We start from the raw sequence: 19,419 nt of genomic DNA on the forward strand, positions 1-19,419 counted from the left end.
CGTGCTTAGCGTTTCGTCTTTCAGAGTTCCATAGAGCTAATCCATTAATCATTTCCTAGTCATCGTCAAAGTTCTTTCTTTATCTGCCCGATTGTCCAAATGCCTGGTCCCAGATCCATGTTTTTAGTTTTTTCCTAGAGGAAAGGAGAGATGTTGCAGATCTAATCTCCCCGGGGAGTGAATTCCACATGTGGGGGGCCACCACCGAGAAGGCCCTGCTCCTTGTCCCCACCAATCTCACTTGTGATAGAGAGGTGGGGTCGAAAGCAGGGCCTCCACAGAAGATCTTAGACTCCGGAGTGGGATGTAGAGGGAGATCCGTTTGGACAGATACACTGGGCTGGAACTGTATAGGGTTTTGTAGGTCAAAACCAGCACTTTGAATTGTGCTCGGAACTGGATCGGCAGCCAGTGGAGCTGACATAACAGGGGGGTGGTATGCTCCCTGTATGATGCTCCGGTGAGTAATCTAGCCACTGCCCGTTGGACTAACTGAAGTTTCCGAACAGTCTTCAAAGGCAATCCCACGTAGAGTGCGTTGCAGTAATCTAATTGGGATGTAACAAGAGCGTGGACCACCGTGGCCAGATCCGACTTCCCAAGGTACGGGCGCAGCTGGCGCACAAGTTTTAATTGCACAAAAGGTCTCCCGGCCACCGCCGAGACCTGGGCTTCCAGGCTCAGCGATGAGTCCAGGATCACACCCAAGCTGCGAACCTACGTCTTCAGGGGGAGTGAAACCCCGTCTAACAGAGGCTGTATCCACCTCTCTGCTATATATTTCACCCTTTGCCCCTTTTCTTTCCTTTTTAGGATGGAGATGATAGCATGGTCTTAACCAGTGGTGACCTCTATGACTCATGGGTCAACACCTCCGATGAGTATTATGATCTCTGCTATATATTTCACCCTTTGCCCCTTTTCTTTCCTTTTTAGGGTGGAGATGATAGCATGGTCTTAACCAGTGGTGACCTCTATGGCTCATTGGTCAACTACTCTGATGGCTATTATGATTACGACAACTCAACTGACGCCTGCTGCTCATCCTCTTCCATTTGCAACTCCAACGCAACCCAAGCCTTCGCTGGCAGCTTCTTGCCCGCTTTCTACAGCGTGATCTGCATCCTGGGCTTGTGGGGCAACGGGATGGTCATCGCGGTCCTGCTGCGCTCCAAGGAGGCTCTGGCCGGCACGGATGTCTTCCTCTTCAACCTGGCCGTGGCCGACATCCTCCTGGTGCTGACCCTCCCCTTCTGGGCCGTCCAAGAGGCCCGTGGCTGGGTCTTCACCACCTTCCTGTGCCGAGTGGTGGGCGGTGCCTTCAAGATCAACTTCTACGCCAGCATCTTCTTCTTGGTCTGCATCAGCCTGGACCGCTACCTCTCCATTGTCTGCGTCGTCCGCATGTACAAGCGCAGCAAATCCTCCGCCGTCCGACTCACTGCTGTAGCCGTCTGGGCCGCCTGCCTCCTCCTCACCGTGCCGGACTTCGTCTACTTGTCCGCGGAGTACGACTCGCGCCAGAAGTCCACCTCCTGCTCGCTGGTCTTCCCAACGGCTTCGGCCACACAGTGGAAAGTGGGCCTGAGCCTCTTCAACCAAGTGGGCACCTTCTTCCTGCCCTTGCTGGCCATGGGCTACTGCTACGCCCACATCGTCTTCACTCTGTTGCTGTCCAAGGGCTTCCAGAAGCACAAGGCCATGCGGGTCATCTTGGCCGTGGTGGGCGCCTTCTTCCTCTGCTGGCTGCCGTACCATTTGGTCCAGTTCGCCAACACTTTGGACAGACTGGGCCTCCTCGAAGAGGACTGCGCTCGGCAGGAGAGGCTGGAGGCGGCCGAAGTGGTGGCCACGGCCTTGGGCTTCTTCCACTGCTGCCTCAACCCGCTCCTCTACGCCTTCGTAGGGGTCAAGTTCCGACACCGGTACCTGGAGCTGCTCCAAAAGCTGGGCTGCGTCAGTTACGAGTTCGTGGCCAAATATAGCAGGCAGGGGTCGGCCAACCGGAGGGAGTCCACCTGGTCCGAAAGCACCGAAGCCACCTATTCCGGAGGGTTCTAGGACATTTTGCGGAATACTGCCTCCATGTAATAGCACCAGCAACAACAACAGCAACAACAACAATAACATCATGATGGACTACCGGTGTTGGACTATAACTCTCAAATTAACAATATTAACAATATCAATAGTATCAACAATATTAATAATACTAACTCAAGGCCCGCGGGAAATATGTGGTGTTCATGTGGTCGGCGAGTTCTCAGGGGGCCTTCTAGCCAGCCAGCCAATTGTCTTTGATGGGTGGCAATAAACGTTGATGTCTGGTGAGGTGGCCAGGATGCGGTTCTTTCTTAAACGGAGATATGGAGACAATGGGGTAATCCTGGCTGTAGTTTTGGTGGATGGAAGATAAATGAGAGAACAGATCAGGACAAAGTGTGGCTTTCCAAAAGCCCTTTTGTCCTGTTGAGATATGATCATCAACGCCAAGTGGGCACCATCCGCTGGGGGGACCGACTCCGAGCCCCAGGGTGGCTTCCCATTGTATGGTTCATGCAAATAAGTCTTGTGATAAGGTTCTTTTCAACAGAGGATTTCCTTCTTTCCAGGGTCACAGAGTGTGGCTTCTTTTTTTTCTTTTTTTGCAAGTAAATTTTTATTAAAGTATCATAAACTACAGCAAAAGAGGGGGAATAATTTGGAGAAGATAGGAAAGTAGGAAGTTTATAGACCAAGATATAAAACAAAACAACAACAACAACAAAAAGAAGTGTCCAAAAAAAGTGTCCTAAAAAAGTGTCCAAAAAAGGGGGGGGGAGGAGGGGGGGAAATTAAGGTGAAAAAATGGAGAGAAAAAAAAGAAATAGAAAAAAAAAGAAAAAATTTTAAAAAGAAAAAATTGGACTTCCTTCTGATTCTGCCCGTAAATTCTCTTTTTGTCAAACCCTTTTATGTATTCAACCTTGTGTATTTTTATTTCCGGTTTTAGTTAATTATTTAGGCCTGGGTAACAACGGAAAAATTTGTTTCTAAAATCGATTTGTATTTGGGGGGTTTTTTTGTTTCGATATTTAAAATAATTACAAAATTTTCCTTTTAAAAAATTCGATATTTACGAAATTTCGTAAATGGTAAAAAATTAACGAATCGATTTCCGAAACAATAACGAACCGATTCGTTAATGGCGGACGCGACCGCGAAATACGCTAAAAAACCTCCAAAACCTTCTGAAGCTTCCCTCTCCCTCTGTTCTTGACTCTTGGTGTGATATTATATATTTTTTTTCACTAATTAAACCATAAAACTGGCCCAGACATGCGGAAATAATAACGAAACAACCTCAAAACAATAACGAAACGAATACAATATCGAAATATGAAGTATTTACAAAACGTTTTTGAAAATTCGTTTTTTTAATAATTGCTCCAGAATGGTTCGTTATTGTTTTGTAATTGGAAAAATTAACGAATTATTAACGAATTACGAATTAACGAAACGAAACCGCCCAGCCCTATTAATTATAGGTCCTTAGACCTATTTTCAACATAGTATTCAATTATTGCCCAGTTTGTCTGTTTTATCGGATTGCCTGTGTTCTTTTTTAGTAAAAAGGTTAATGTTTCCATGTCCTTTTATCTTCTCATTTTATCTTCTCATGTCTCATTTATCTTCTTTACCCACTGGAATTTTGCCGGTACTTCTTTCTGCTTCCATAGTTGCGCAAATACGATTCTGGCAGCCGTTGTTAAGTAAATGAATAAAATATCTTCATTTATATCCAAACTTATATCTCCATCTGTGATTCCCAATAAATAGTACTGGGCTTTTCTCGGAATTTTTTTTATTAAATATTATCTGCATTTCTTCATGAATACCTTTCCAGTATTTCTGAGATTTTTCACAGCTCCACCATAGATGGACTGCTGTTAACCTCATCCAATGACTGATCAGGACCAAACTTGGCACATAGACCTCTCATGACCCACTTTACGTCCTGGTGTGTTTTGGCCAGGGATGGACCATGGATTATGGGACTTGCAGTACCTTTGCTCAATTCCTGCAACCCTCATCCAATTACCGATAAAGACCAAACTTGGCACACTGAGTCTCCAAGATGCACTCTACATCCTGGTGCGGTTTGGGGGAGGATGCACCATGGACGATGGGACTTGCAATACCTGCACTCCCTTCCTGAGACCATTACAACTGCCAACAGTGATGGATCAGGATCACAATTCACACAGAGAGCCCGCATGACACACTCTACATCCTGGTGCGGTTTGGAAAAATTTGGAAATGGATGATGGGACTTGCAGTCACTTCATTCACTTCCTGAAACCACCAAGACCCTCACCAATGACCGATCAAGACCAAACTTGGCACACAGAGTTCCCATGACCCACTCTACATCCTGGTGCACTTTCAAGGTGGAGACCATGGATGATGGGACTTCAAGTACCTCCACTCCCTTCCCAAGACTGCTGCAGCCCTCATTTAATGTCCGATCAAGACCAAACTTGGCACACAGAGCCCCCATGACCCACTCTACATCTTGATGCTGTTTGACCATGGATTATGGGACTTGCAGTACCTTTACTCATTTACTGAAACCACTGCGACCCTATTCCAATGACTGATCAAGACCAAACTTAGTACACAGAGCCCCCATGGATGATGGGACTTCAAGTACCTTCACTCACTTCCTGAAAACAATGCCACCGTCATCCAATGACCAATAAAGACCAAACTTGGCATACAGAAGCGCCATTACCCACTTTCTCTAATAACCCGGGCAGCGCCGGGTCCTCAAGCTAGTTTTTTTAATAAAAGGGAATAGGGCAGAAGGGTCAAGTAAAGGTCAGGTCTACAGGGAGAAAGAAAGAAATCATAGTGTAGAAAATATACCCACTTATCCCTCCCACCAAAATCCCAAAGAGAAATTGATAAGAGCCTCGAACATGGCTCAATATGTGTCCATGGTTCATAATATTTATAGGAAGAAAATGTGTCCATAATGGGAGAAGTTCAAGAGAGTCCATAAGTGTAAAGGGAGGTGGTTTCTCAGTAATAAATCTGTTACTTTCTGCTATAAATATATGAAAATAGGGCATTAAAAACCTTGATTGAATGATACACACTATCTAACATGGGAAGGGTCCTTGTTGTTGGCAAATTGACCAAGGCTTAACCCTTAATGGACTCTCTGCCTGCATGTCTTGGACTTCAGTACATACTCTCTCCCTCATGAACTTTCCTCAAAGACCTTTTAAAACATTGGACTTCAGGCTTCTTCATGAAGATTAATCCTCTTATTAAATATACTTGGGATGTGGGACAAAGATGGGGTTTTGTTGCTATGAAATGCTTATGATTTGAATATATGTATCTTGCTATGAAATATCTTTTGCCCCCTTTACCCTTGCCCTTTGCCCCAAAAAAAGGCGACCAGGAAAAACCACTCAGTGCCCGAGGGGGCTGTTGTTCCCTCGAAACCAACCTTATCACAGACACTTGCATGGACAATAGCAACTGGAAATTCTTTGTTTATTTTTTCTGAGTTGGTCTGGTAAACAGGGAATTCCTCTGGTCACATTTTAATTTAATCACAAAGGGGCGAGACTGGCCCCAGGGGTCTTCTTGCCCGGCTCTGTTTGTTTCATCCAAAAACCCATCAAAACCAACCCACCTTATCTGATCCTGGAAGGGAAAACCTGAGTCAAATGATTATCTCTAATCTAGGTTCTTGTGGGTTTTTTTCGAGCTATAGAGCCATGTTCTAGAGGCATTTCTCCTGACGTTTCGCCTGCATCTATGGCAAGCATCTTCAGAGGTAGTGAGGTCTGTTGGAAATAGGACAATGGGTTTGTTTATATATCTGTGGAATGGCTGGGGTGGGGCAAGGAGCTCTTCCCTGCTGGAGCTAGGTGTGAATGTTTCAACTGATCACCTTCATTAGCATTTGAAGGCCTGCCTGAGCCTGGGAAAATCTCTTGCTGGGAGGTGTTAATCTGTGCCTGGTTGTTTCCTCTCTGTTGTTTTGCTGTTGTAATTTTAGAGTTTTTTTAATCCTGGTAGCCAGATTTTGTTCATTTTCATGGACTCTTCCTTTCTGTTGAAATTGTCCACATGCTTGTGGATTTCAGTGGCTTCTCTGTGTAGCCTGACATGGTGGTTGTTGGTGTGGTCCAGCATTTCTGTGTTCTCAAATAATATGCTGTGTCCAGGCTGGTTCATCAGGTGCTCTGCTATGGCTGACTTCTCTGGTTGAAGTAGTCTGCAGTGCCTTTCATGGTCCTTGATGCGTGTCTGGGCAATGCTGCTGTGTTTGGTGGTCCCTCTGTAGACTTGTCCACAGCTGCATGGGAAACGGTAGACTCCTGCAGAGGTGAGAGGATCCCTCTTGTCTTTTGCTGAACGTAGCATTTGTTGGTTTTCTGAGTTGGCCTGATAAACAGGGAATTCCTCTGGTCACATTTTAATTTAATCACAAAAGGGCGAGACTGGCCCCAGGGGTCTTCTTGCCCGGCTCTGTTTGTTTCATCCAAAAACCCATCAAAACCAACACACCTTATCTGATCCTGGAAGGGGAAAACCTGAATCAAATGATTATCCCTAATCGCTGATCCATCACAAGAACAAAAAAACTGGTTTCATCCTCTCTGGACACAATGCCCCTCTTCCGTCCTGCCTCCCTCTCCCTGATTTGCTAAGGAGCCGAAGAGGGAGGGAGCTTTGAAACTTTCAAACCTGTATAAATATGCCTCTGATCAATGTATTGGTATGCTTGCATGTGAATGACCACTGCAATTGCATCCGCTTCAGCTGAATCGCTAATAAACCTTGGTGCCACTGGACCACTGGAACTTCCTGATTGGTCCAGAGGCACCGGGGGCGGGAGGGCCGCCTCCCAACTGTTTACCTATCGCCCAATCATGGCAGGGAACAACAGGGAAGCTGGGGCGGGGAGTTTGAACTCTGCAACTTTGAATTTGCTATAAATATGCCGCTGATCAATGTACTGGTATGCTTGTGGGTGAGCTATCCCCACATTTGCATCCGACTCAGCTGAATCGCACAATAAACCTCGGTGCCACTTCTTCTTCGCCTTGGCAAGAGTCTCATTTCAATTATTAATATCAATAAAATTGCTGGAATCAGACTTCTTCTGACGGCTCGCCAAGGACAAGGGACTCTCTTTGGTGCGGTCCTAGGAGTCTCTTCTACCGGGGAGACTCTCCCAAATTCAGGCTCGATATCATTATTATCCAGTCTGGTGTCCTTGTCCTTAGCAAAACTATAAGTTACTATCTTTTATTGTGGGGGGGGGGGGGTCATGTTCGACTTCAGTTCCAGCAAGGGCCCTCTTTGCCAAAGGAGCGCAAACTACAACTCCCAGGACCCCGTGGCATTTGAGCCATGACGGTTCAAATGGGGCCAAACGGCAATAATTCTACAGTGTAGATGCACCCACATCAATGGGACTTCACCTGTCGAATAATAGCAAGGCTTTGGCTGTCTAACATTAAGACAAATCCACTTCCCCATTTGGGACTATTTCACAAAGCAGCGGTTTCCCCTTTCGTTTCCTTTCTATTTCCGTCCGTCGTAGGCAAGGTTTTGGGATCTGATTCGGAACGAGCGCCTTGTTCCGTTTCCTCATTTGCGGACAAAAGGGGAAAGTGGCCGAAAGCGGACGTTCCCCCATAACCTGGAATGGTTCGGGGGCAAAGATGACTACCTTTTCTTGGGGCCTGGATTACACCGATTATGAGGTATGTCCTTCCTTTGTCCTGCCTGCTTTCTGGCAAATATCATAGAATCATAGAATCCTAGAGTTGGAAGAGACCTCCTGGACCATAATCCAGTCCAACCCCATTCTGCCAAGAAGCAGGAATATTGCATTCAAAACACCCCTGACAGATGGCCATCCAGCCTCTGCTTAAAAGCTTCCAAAGAAGGAGCCTCCACCACACTCCGGGGCAGAGAGTTCCACTGCTGAACGGCTCTCACACTCAGGAAGTTCTTCCTCATGTTCAGATGGAATCTCATCTCTTGTAGTTTGAAGCCATGGCTCCATTGCGTCCTAATCTCCAAGGAAGCAGAAAACAAGCTTTCTCCCTCCTCCTCCCTGTGGCTTCCTCTCACATATTTATACATGGCTATCATATCTCCTCTCAGCCTTCTCTTCTCCAGGCTAAACATGCCTAGCTCCTTAAGCCGCTCCTCATAGGGCTTGTTCTCCAGACCCTTTATCATTTTGGTCGCCCTCCTCTGGACACATTCCAGCTTGTCGATATCATTTAAATGCATTTTAATCTTAGGTCTCTGTCTCTAGAGTCCTCTCCAGGCATCTCCATTGGTCCTCCAGGCTGTGCTATGGCATCCTTCTGCTGCATAGTTGGCCATCGAATCAAACTGGAGGACTGATCAATGGTTGAGAACTAGGTTCCCGAAAAACTACAACAACCCAACTGGGTTGCTGTCCGTTTTTCCGGTTCTATAGCCACGTTCCTGCAAGGAAGACTCCAGCAATACATGGAGAGAGAGTTGCCAGATGGACAAGCTGGGTTTAGGAAAGGCAGAGGAACGAGAGACCACATTGCCAATATCTGGATGCTGGAGAATGGAGGAAGGCAGGGAGTTTCAGAAAAACATCTATTTCTGCTTCATTGACTATTCTAAAGCCTTTGACTGTGTGGATCATAATAAACTGTGGCAAGTTCTTGGTGGTCTGGGCATCCCAAGCCCCCTTGTCTCTCTCCTGAGGGATCTGTCCAAGGACCAAGGAGCCACAGTCAGAACTGACCACGGAACAGGAGACGGGTTCCAGATTGGGAAAGGCGTCCGGCAAGGCTGCAGACTCTCACCCAACTTATTCAACTTGTATGCAGAACACATCATGCAACGTGCATGTGGGGCTTGATGAATGCAAGGCTGGGGTGAAAATTGCTGGAAGAAACATTAACAACCTTAGATATGCAGATGATACCACTTTGATGGCCAAAAGTGAGGAGGAGCTGAGGAGCCTTCTAATCAAGGTGAAAGAAGAAAGCTCAAAAGCTGGGCAGCAGCTAAACGTCAAAAAAACCAAGATGATGGCAACAAGAATGATTGACAACCGGAAAATAGAGGGAGAAAATGTGGAGGCCGTGACAGGGTTTGTATTCCTAGGTGCAAAGATGAGTGCAGATGCAGACTGTGGCCAGGAAATCAGAAGGCGCTTACTTCTTGGGAGGAGAGCCATGTCCAATCTCGATAAAATAGTAAAGAGTAGAGACATCAGACTGGCAACCAAGATCCATTGCCTAGTCCAAGCCATGGTCTTCCCTGGAGTCACCTACGGATGTGAGAGATGGACCTTAGGGAAGGCTGAGCCAAGGAAGATCGATGCTTTTGAGCTGTGGTGTTGGAGGAAAGTTCTGAGAGTGCCTTGGACTGCGAGAAGATCCAACCAGTCCATCCTCCAGGAAAGAAAGCCTGGCTGCTCATTGGAGGGAAGGAGACTAGAGACAAAGTGGAAGTCCTTTGGCCACATCAGGAGGAGACAGCAAAGCTTAGAGAAGACAGTTATGCTGAGGAAAAAGGAAGAGGGGCCGACCAAGGGCAAGATGGATGGATGGCATCCTTGAAGTGACTGGCTTGACTCTAAAGGAACTGGGGGAGGTGATGGTTGACAGGGCGCTCTAGCGTGGGATGGTCCATGAGGTCACGAAGAGTCAGAAGCGACTGAGTGTGGTGGAGGCTCCTTCTTTGGAAGCTTTGAAACAGAGGCTGGATGGCCATCTGTCGGGGGTGATTTGAATGCAATATTCCTGCTTCTTGGCAGAATGGGGTTGGACTGGATGATGGCCCGTGAGGTCTCTTCCAACTCTTTGATTCTATGAACAAATGAACAACAACATAGCCACGTTCTAGGAGCATTCTCTCCTGATGTTTCTCCTGCATCTGTGGCTGGCATCTTCAGAAGTTCTGTTGGAAATGAGGCAAGTGGAGTGTATGTATACACTGTGGAATAATGTCCACAGTGTATACAGAAAGAACCCTTGTCTGTTTGAAGCGAGTGCAAATGTTGCAATTAGCAAGCTTGAATTGCCTTGATTAGCTGTGGCCAGGATGGTTCATCAAGTGCTCTGCTTGGACACAGAATATGATATGGGAACACAGAACACTTCCTGGTAAGTCTTCAATCTGGAACTTTGGTTGGCACAATGCTTGCCAGGCATGCCCTAAACGACTCCGGCCCTGTTTACCTCTCCGAACATATTCTCCCCTATGAACCATCAAGATTATTAAGATCGTCTGGAGAGGCTCTGCTCTTGGTCCCACCGGCCTCGCAAGCGCGTCTGGTGGGGACGAGGGACAGAGCCTTCTCGGTGGTGGCCCCGCGACTCTGGAACTCTCTCCCACTGGAGATCAGAACTGCCCCTTCTATCCTGACATTCAGGAAACAGGTGAAGACGTGGTTATTAGGCTTGGGCGGTTTCGTTCGTTAATTTCGTAATTCGTTATTAATTCGTATTTAAATTAGCTTACGATCCAATATTGAGCCATGCAGGACTACTGTGAGGAGTAATTAAAAATCAAAACAATTTTTCCAATTTCATAGAATCATAGAATCATAGAATCAAAGAGTTGGAAGAGACCTCATGGGCCATCCAGTCCAACCCCATTCTGCCAAGAAGCAGGAATATTGCATTCAAATCACCCCTGACAGATGGCCATCCAGCCTCTCATAGAATCATAGAATCAAAGAGTTGGAAGAGACCTCATGGGCCATCCAGTCCAACCCCATTCTGCCAAGAAACAGGAATATTGCATTCAAATCACCCCTGACAGATGGCCAGCCAGCCTCTCATAGAATCATAGAATCAAAGAGTTGGAAGAGACTTCCTGGGCAATCATCCAGTCCAACCCCATTCTGCCAAGAAGCAGGAATATTGCATTCAAATCACCCCTGACAGATGGCCATCCAGCCTCTGTTTCAAAGCTTCCAAAGAAGGAGCCTCCACCACACTCCGGGGCAGAGAGTTCCACTGCTGAACGGCTCTCACAGTCAGGAAGTTCTTCCTAATGTTCAGATGGAATCTCCTCTCTTGTAGTTTGAAGCCATTGTTCCCTTGCGTCCTAGTCTCCAAGGAAGCAGAATTTATTTCGTATTGTTTCATAATTGTTTCGAAATTGTTTTGTAATTTTTTCGTAATTATTTCCGTATGTCTGGTGCAAGTTTTATAGTTGTTGTTGGTTTTATCACACCAACAGTCAACAACAGAGGGAGAGGGAAGCTTCAGAAGTCCCCCCTGTCCCATTTGGAGGGTTTTTTAGCATATTGCACAATCGCGTCCGCCATTAACGAATCGATTCGTAATTTTACGAAATTTCGTATATTTCGAAATTTTTTAAAGGAAAATTTCGGAATTCTTTAAAAAAACGAAACGCAAGCCCCCCCCCTAAAAACGAAACGAGTTTAGAACCAAATTTTTCCGTGGTTACCCAAGCCTAGTGGTTATGGAGACAGGCATTCGACGAGTGAGCCAACACCCTGAGATATGGATGGAGGATGATGAACAATGCTTTTAGTAGGACGACTGACCATTGTAGTTATTGAATGTAATTGCTGTTTTAATGCTTTATTGTAATATGAATTATGATGTTTTATTGACTGTATGTGATTTTATGGTTGGAAACCGGTCTGAGTCCCTCAAGAATCCTAGAATCTTAAAATCCTAGAGTTGGAAGAGACCTCCTGGGCCATTATCCAGTCCAACCCCATTCTGCCAAGAAGCAGGAATATTGCATTCAAATCACCCCTGACAGATGGCCATCCAGGCCCTGTTTAAAAGCTTCCAAGGAAGGAGCTTCCACCACACTCCGGGGCAGAGAGTTCCACTGTTGAATGGAAGAGACCTCCTGGGCCATCCAGTCCAACCCCATTCTGCCAAGAAGCAGGAATATTGCATTCAAATCACTCCTGACAGATGGCCATCCAGCCTCTGTTCAAAAGCTTCCAAAGAAGGAGCCTCCACCACACTCCGGGGCAGAGAGTTCCACTGCTGAACGGCTCTCACAGTCAGGAAGTTCTTCCTAATGTTCAGATGGAATCTCCTCTCTTGTAGTTTGAAGCCATTGTTCCCTTGCGTCCTAGTCTCCAGGGAAGCAGAAAGGAAGCTTGCTCCCTCCTCCCCCCTGTGGCTTCCTCTCACATATTTATACATGGCTATCATGTCTCCTCTCAGCCTTCTCTTCTTCAGGCTAAACATGCCCAGCTCCCTAAGCCGCTCCTCATAGGGCTTGTTCTCCAGACCCTTGATCATTTTAGTTGCCCTCCTCTGGACACATTCCAGCTTGTCGATATCATTTAAATGCATTTTAATCTTAGGTCTCTGTCTTTACAGTCCTCTCCAGGCATCTCCATTGGTCCTCCAGGCCGTGCTATGGCATCCTTCTGCTGGATAGTTGGCCATAGAATCAAACTGGAGGACTGATCAATGGTTGAGAACTAGGTTCCCGAAAAACTACAACAACCCAACTGGGTTGCTCCCTCCTCCTCCCTGTGGCTTCCTCTCACATATTTATACATGGCTATCATATCTCCTCTCAGCCTTCTCTTCTTCAGGCTAAACATGCCCAGCTCCCTAAGCCACTCCTCATAGGGCTTGTTCTCCAGACCCTTGATCATTTGAGTCGCCCTCCTCTGGACACATTCCAGCTTGTCAATGTCTCTCTTGAATTGTGGTGCCCAGAATTGGACACAATATTCCAGATGTGGTCTAACCAAAGCGGAATAGAGGGGTAGCATTACTTCCCTAGATCTAGACACTAGGCTCCTCTTGATGCAGGCCAAAATCCCATTGGCTTTTTTTGCCGCCACATCACATTCCTGGCTCATGTTTAACTTGTTGTCCACGAGGACTCCAAGATCTTTTTCACACGTACTGCTCTCGAGCCAGGCGTCACCCATTCTGTATCTTTGCATTTCATTTTTTCTGCCAAAGTGGAGTATCTTGCATTTGTCACTGTTGAACTTCATTTTGTTAGTTTTGGCCCATCTCTCTAATCTGAACAACAACATAGCCACGTACCAGGAGCATTCTCTCCTGATGTTTCTCCTGCATCTGTGACTGGCATCTTCAGAAGTTCTGTTTTAAATGAGGCAAGTGGAGTGTATGCATAAAGTGTGGAATAATGTCCAGGGTGGGAGAAAGAACCCTTGTCTGTTTGAAGCGAGTGCAAATGTTGCAATTAGCAAGCTTGAATTGCCTTGATTAGCTGTGGCCAGGATGGTTCATTAAGTGCTCTGCTTGGACACAGAATATTTTATGAGAATCAGAGAATCATAGAATCAAAGAGTTGGAAGAGACCTCCTCGGCCATCATCCAGTCCAACCCCATTCTGCCAAGAAGCAGGAATATTGCATTCAAATCACTCCTGACAGATGGCCACCCAGCCTCTGCTTAAAAGCTTCCAAAGAAGGAGCCTCCACCACACTCCGGGGCAGAGAGTTCCACTGCTGAACGGCTCTCACAGTCAGGAAGTTCTTCCTAATGTCCAGATGGAATCTCCTCTCTTGTAGTTTGAAGCCATTGCTCCACTGCGTCTTACTTCCCTCCTCCTCCCTGTGGCTTCCTCTCACATATTTATACATGGCTATCATATCTCCTCTCATCCTTCTCTTCTTCAGGCTAAACATGCCCAGTTCCCTAAGCCGCTCCTCATAGGGCTTGTTCTCCAGACCCTTGATCATTTTAGTCACCCTCCTCTGGACACATTCCAGCTTGTCAATATCTCTCTTGAATTGTGGTGCCCAGAATTGGACACAATATTCCAGGTGTGGTCTAACCAAAGCGGAATAGAGAGGTAGCATTACTTCCCTGGACCTAGACACTATGCTCCTATTGATGCAGGCCAAAATCCTATTGGCTTTTTTTGCCGCCACATCACATTGTTGGCTCATGTTTAACTTGTTGTCCACGATCTTTTTCACACGTACTGCTCTCGAGCCAGGCGTCACCCATTCTGTATCTTTGCATTTCATTTTTTCTGCCAAAGTGGAGTATCTTGCATTTGTCACTGTTGAACTTCATTTTGTTAGTTTTGGCCCATCTCTCTAATCTGAACAACAACATAGCCACGTACCAGGAGCATTCTCTCCTGATGTTTCTCCTGCATCTGTGACTGGCATCTTCAGAAGTTCTGTTTTAAATGAGGCAAGTGGAGTGTATGCATAAAGTGTGGAATAATGTCCAGGGTGGGAGAAAGAACCCTTGTCTGTTTGAAGCGAGTGCAAATGTTGCAATTAGCAAGCTTGAATTGCCTTGATTAGCTGTGGCCAGGATGGTTCATTAAGTGCTCTGCTTGGACACAGAATATGATATGGGAACACAGAACACTTCCTGGTAAGTCTTCAATCTGGAACTTTGGTTGGCGCAACGCTCGCCAGGCAGTTCCCTCCCTTTTATTGCGGTCTAAATTGCATCTCCCATTGACCCATTTGTGCTTTCTCTTTCCTAGCTCCCTTCGGACCTGCCGGACATCGATCCCCGGGCTTTCCCTTGCACCCAGAGCGAGGTGGGATCCTTCGCCCGCACCTTTGGCCCGGCCGTCTTCTCGGTGGCTTTCCTCCTGGGCTTGGTGGGCAACGGCTTGGTCCTGGCCGTCCTCTCCGCTCGCCGCTGCCCGTGGCTCCTAGCTGACCGCTTCCTCTTCCAGTTGGCCGTCGCTGACCTCCTCCTGGTTCTGGCTCTTCCTTTCCGTGCCACACAGTTCTCCCAGTCGTGGGCCTTCGGAGAACCATTTTGCAAGCTGGTCGGGGCTCTCTCCGCCATGAACAGCTACAGCACCGCCTTCCTCTTGGCTTGCATCACCATCGAACGCTACCTGGCCATTGTCCACTCCCTCCAGCCGCGGTGGACGCTCCACGGCGCCTTCCTGGTCTCCACCTTGCTGTGGGCTGTCTCCATCGGCCTCTCCATGGTGGAGCTCCATTTCCGAAGCGTGTCGTACGTCTCGCAAGCCAAGGCTGTCATGTGCCATTTGGGGTTCGATGCCCAGGACGCCGACACGTGGCGCTTGACCCTCCGCTTGGTCTCCTTCCTGCTGGGTTTCCTCTTCCCGCTCGTAGCCATGGCCTACTGCTACGTCCAAATGGCGGTCAAGCTCCGGCAGCTCTTCTTCCGTGTGACGGCATTGCGGCTTCTGTCCGTGATCCTCCTCCTCTTCGTCCTTTGCTGGGGTCCCTTCCACGGCTTCGTCTTAGTGGACAGCCTCCTGCGCTTGGGACACTTGAGCCGCGACTGTGCCAAGGAGAAGATTCTGGACTTTGGGCTGCTCTTCACCGAGAGCCTGGGCCTCGTCCACGCCTGCCTCAACCCCTTGGTTTACGCTTTCGTGGGGGCCAAGTTCCGGAAGGAGCTCTCCGGGTTGTTCCGGGATTGGCGGCAATGCCGGTGGCGACAAGGAAGAGCCCCGAGTCCGGTGGTCAGCGGCCGGGAGACTGAGTTGAGCGTGGCCCAAATGGCAGACTATTCCGTTATGATGTGAGAGCATCGCACTTCATTCTATGCATGCAATTCCAAAGCACAGACTCATTGAATCCTAGAGTTGGAAGAGTCTCCCTTCTGCCATGCAAGAAGACATCATCCGATCCCTCCCAACAGATGGCCATCCAGCCTCTGCTGAGAAACCTACAGAGATGGAATCATAGGATCCTAGGGTTGGAATAGACCCTAAATACCATCCACTCCAACTTCTTTCTGCCAGGCAGGAAGGCACCATCCGATCCCTCCCAACCAATGGCCATTCAGCCTCTGCTAAGAAACCTACAGAGATGGAATCATAGGCTCCTAGAGTTGGAAAAAATACCAAACAACATCCACTCCAACCTCCTTCTGCCAGGCAGGAAGGCGCCATCTGATCCGTCCCAACAGATGGCCATCCAGTCTCTGCTGAGAAACCTACAGAGATGGAATCATAGGATCCTAGACTTGGAAAAAACATCCACTCCAACCTCCTTCTGCCAAGCAGGAAGGCACCATCTGATCCCTCCCAACAGATGGCCATCCTGCCTCTGCTTAGAAACCTACAGAGATGGAATCATAGGATCCTAGAACTGGAAGAGTCTCCCTTCTGCCTTGCAAGAAGACATCATCCGATCCCTCCCAACAGATGGCCATCTAGCCTCTGCTTAGAAATCTACAGAGATAGAATCATAGGCTCTTAGAATTGGGGGAGAGCTCAAATGCCATCCAGTCCAACCTCTTTCTGCCAGGCAGGAAGGCACCATCTGATCCCTCCCAACAGATGGCCATCCAGTCTCTGCTGAGAAACCTACAGAGATGGAATCATAGGATCCTAGAGTTGGAAAAAATCCCAAAAAACATCCACTCCAAGCTCCTTCTGCCAGGCAGGAAGGCACCATCTGATCTCTCCTGACAGATGGCCATCCAGTCATAGATATGATAGATAAGCAGATACACTATGTTGTATGATTAGGTAGAAAGGGAGATATTTCTCTCTCTCTCTCTATACACACAGACATTCACAGACACACACACACACACACACACACACACACACATTATAGATATATCATAGAATCCTAGAGTTGGACGGGACCTCTAAAGGTTATCCAGTCCAACCCCATCCTGCCAGGCAAGAAGACACCATCCGATCTCTCCTGACAGATGGCCATCCAGTCATAGGTATGATAGGTAAGCAGACACACTATGTTTTATGATTAGATAGAAAGGTAGATATTACATTTACACACACACACACACACTATAGATATATCATTGAATCCTGGAGTTGTAAGAGATCCCCAACACCACCGGGTCCAACTTCCTTCTGTCAGGCAGGAAGGCAACATCTGATCCCTCCCAACAGATGGCCATCCAGCCTCTGCTGAGAAATCTACAGAGATAGAAACATAGGATCCTAGAGTTGGAAGAAAGCTCAAATGCCATCCAATCCAACCCTCTTCTGCCAGGCAGGAAGGCACCATCTGATCTCTCCTGACAGATGGCCATCCAGCCATAGGTATGATAGATACACAATGTTTTATGATTCGATAGAAAGGCAGATATTCCTACACACACACATTATAGATATATCATTGAATCCTGGAGTTGGAAGGAACCTCCAAACATTATTATTCTGCCAGGTAGAAAGACACCATCTGATCCTTCCCAACAGATGGCCATCTAGGCAGAGATTAGATAGGAAGGCTGTAGATAGATAGATAGATAGATAGATAGATAGATAGAACCTAGAGATGGAAGAGATCCCAAGTGTCATCCAGTCCAACCCCCTTCTGCCAGACAGTGACACCATCTGATCCCTCCCAACAGATGCCCATCCAGTCATAGATATGATAGATAAGTGGACACACTATGTTTTATGCTTAGATAGAAAGGCAAGTATTACATTTATATGCATGCACACACACACACTATAGATATATCATTGAATCCTGGAGTTGGAAGAACCTCCAAATGCTATTATTCTGCCAGGCAGGAAGACACCATCCGATCCTTCCCAACAGATGGCCATCCAGGCAGAGATATAAATAGAGAATATATATATATATATATATATGAATATCTCGTAAGATCCTAGAGATGGAAGAGACCCCAAATGCTATCCAGTCCAACCCCCTTCTGCCAGGCAGTGACACCATCTGATCTCTCCCAACAGATGCCCATCCAGTCATAGATATCATAGATAAGTGAATGCACTATGTTTTATGATTAGATAGAAAGGCAGATATTACATTTATACACATACACACATACACACACACTATAGATATATCATTGAATCCTGGAGTTGGAAGAACCTCCAAACATTATTATTCTGCCAGGCAGGAAGACACCATCTGATCCTTCCCAACATATGGCCATCCAGGCAGAGATTAGAAAGGAAGGAGATATATATATATATCTCATAAGATCCTAGAGATGGAGGAGAACCCAAATGCCAGGCAGTAAGATACCATCTGATCCCTTCCAACAGATGCCCATCCAGTCATAGATATGATAGATAAGTGTTCTATGATACCTGTATCATAGAATCATAAACTTGGAAGAGACCCAAAAGGGCCACCCAGTCCAACCCTCTTCTGCCAGGCAGGAAGACACCATCCGATCTCTCCCGACAGATATCCACCCAGCTCCTGCTTAAAATCTTCCATAGCATACTAGAGTTAAAAGGGACCCCACAAGGGTCATCCAGTCCAACCCCAGTTCTGCCATGCAAGAAGACACCATCAAATCCCTCCTGACAGATGGCCATCTGGCCATAGATATGATAGACATGGACACACTATGTTCTATGATATACTTATCAGAGAATCATAGACTTGAAAGAAATTGATGTGGTTTTGCTCCGGGAAGAGAAGTTGCACAGAAATTGACCTCAGAGTTGTACCTAGAGATTCATAATATTACAAATATTGTACATAAAACGGCCTTCCGGTTCTGTGTATAAAGGAAATATGAGTCATTAATGGATGTCATGATATCATGTGGGTCTCATCTCCAAAAATATCTTATTACGTCCGTATACGCCAAAAGTTGTATTCCAAAATCCAACATCCCAAATACTTCTGGGAGCTGTAGTCTCACTAAGGGTGTATCTACACTGTGGAATTAATCTTTGTAGTTCCACTAGGCATGCTTCTATACTATGGAATGAATCTTGGGAGTTGTAGTTTCAGTAGGGGTGCATCTATACTGTGGGATGAATCTTGGGAGTTGTAGTTTCAGTAGAGGTGTATCTATACTGTGGAATGAATCTTGGGAGTTGTAGTTTCAAGAGCGGTTCATCTATACTGTGGAATGAATCTTGGGAGTTGTAGTTTCAATAGGGGTGCATCTATACTGTGGAATGAATCTAAGCAGTTGTAGTTTCAATAGGGGTGTATCTATACTGTGGAATGACTCTTGGGAGTTGTAGTTTCAATAGGGGTGCATCTATACTGTGGGATGAATATAAGGAGTTGTAGTTTCAATAGGGGTGTACCTATACTGTGGAATGAATCTTGGGAGTTGAAGTTTCAATCGGGGTGCACCTATACTGTGGAATAAATCTAAGGAGTTGTAGTTTCAATCGGGGTGTATCTATACTGTGGAATGAATCTTGGGAGTTGTAGTTTCTCTAAGGGTGCATATACACTGCAGAATGAATATTGGAAGTTGAAATTTCACTAAGGGTGCATCTAGTGAAATGAATATTGGGAGTTATAGTTTCACTAAGGGTGCATCTATACTGTGGAATGAATCTTGGGAATTGTAGTTTCACTAAGGGTGCATCTACCCAGTGGTTCTCAACCTGTGGGTCCCCAGGTGTTTTAGCCTACAACTCCCAGAAATCCTAGCTAGTTTACTAGCTGTTAGGAATTCTGGGAGTTGAAGGCCAAAA

At 46.6% G+C, this 19,419-nt stretch overlaps 2 protein-coding genes across 2 annotated transcripts; both read left to right on the forward strand.

The window, feature by feature from the left end:
* Window positions 1-941: 941 nt before the first annotated feature.
* LOC137095541 (C-X-C chemokine receptor type 3-like) lies at window positions 942-2,115 on the forward strand. The gene has a single exon (XM_067462322.1). The coding sequence runs from the start codon at window positions 952-954 to the stop codon at window positions 2,059-2,061; it is 1,110 nt and encodes a 369-aa protein (XP_067318423.1). The 5' UTR covers window positions 942-951; the 3' UTR covers window positions 2,062-2,115.
* Window positions 2,116-7,733: 5,618 nt separating this feature from the next.
* Window positions 7,734-15,540, forward strand: LOC137095672 (C-X-C chemokine receptor type 3-2-like). Its single transcript, XM_067462445.1, has 2 exons — window positions 7,734-7,775; window positions 14,512-15,540. The coding sequence occupies exons 1-2, from the start codon at window positions 7,734-7,736 to the stop codon at window positions 15,538-15,540; spliced, it is 1,071 nt and encodes a 356-aa protein (XP_067318546.1).
* The last annotated feature ends 3,879 nt before the right edge of the window (window positions 15,541-19,419 follow it).

The sequence above is a fragment of the Anolis sagrei genome, chromosome Y, assembly GCF_037176765.1.
Source record: "Anolis sagrei isolate rAnoSag1 chromosome Y, rAnoSag1.mat, whole genome shotgun sequence".
Lineage (NCBI taxonomy): Eukaryota > Metazoa > Chordata > Lepidosauria > Squamata > Dactyloidae > Anolis > Anolis sagrei.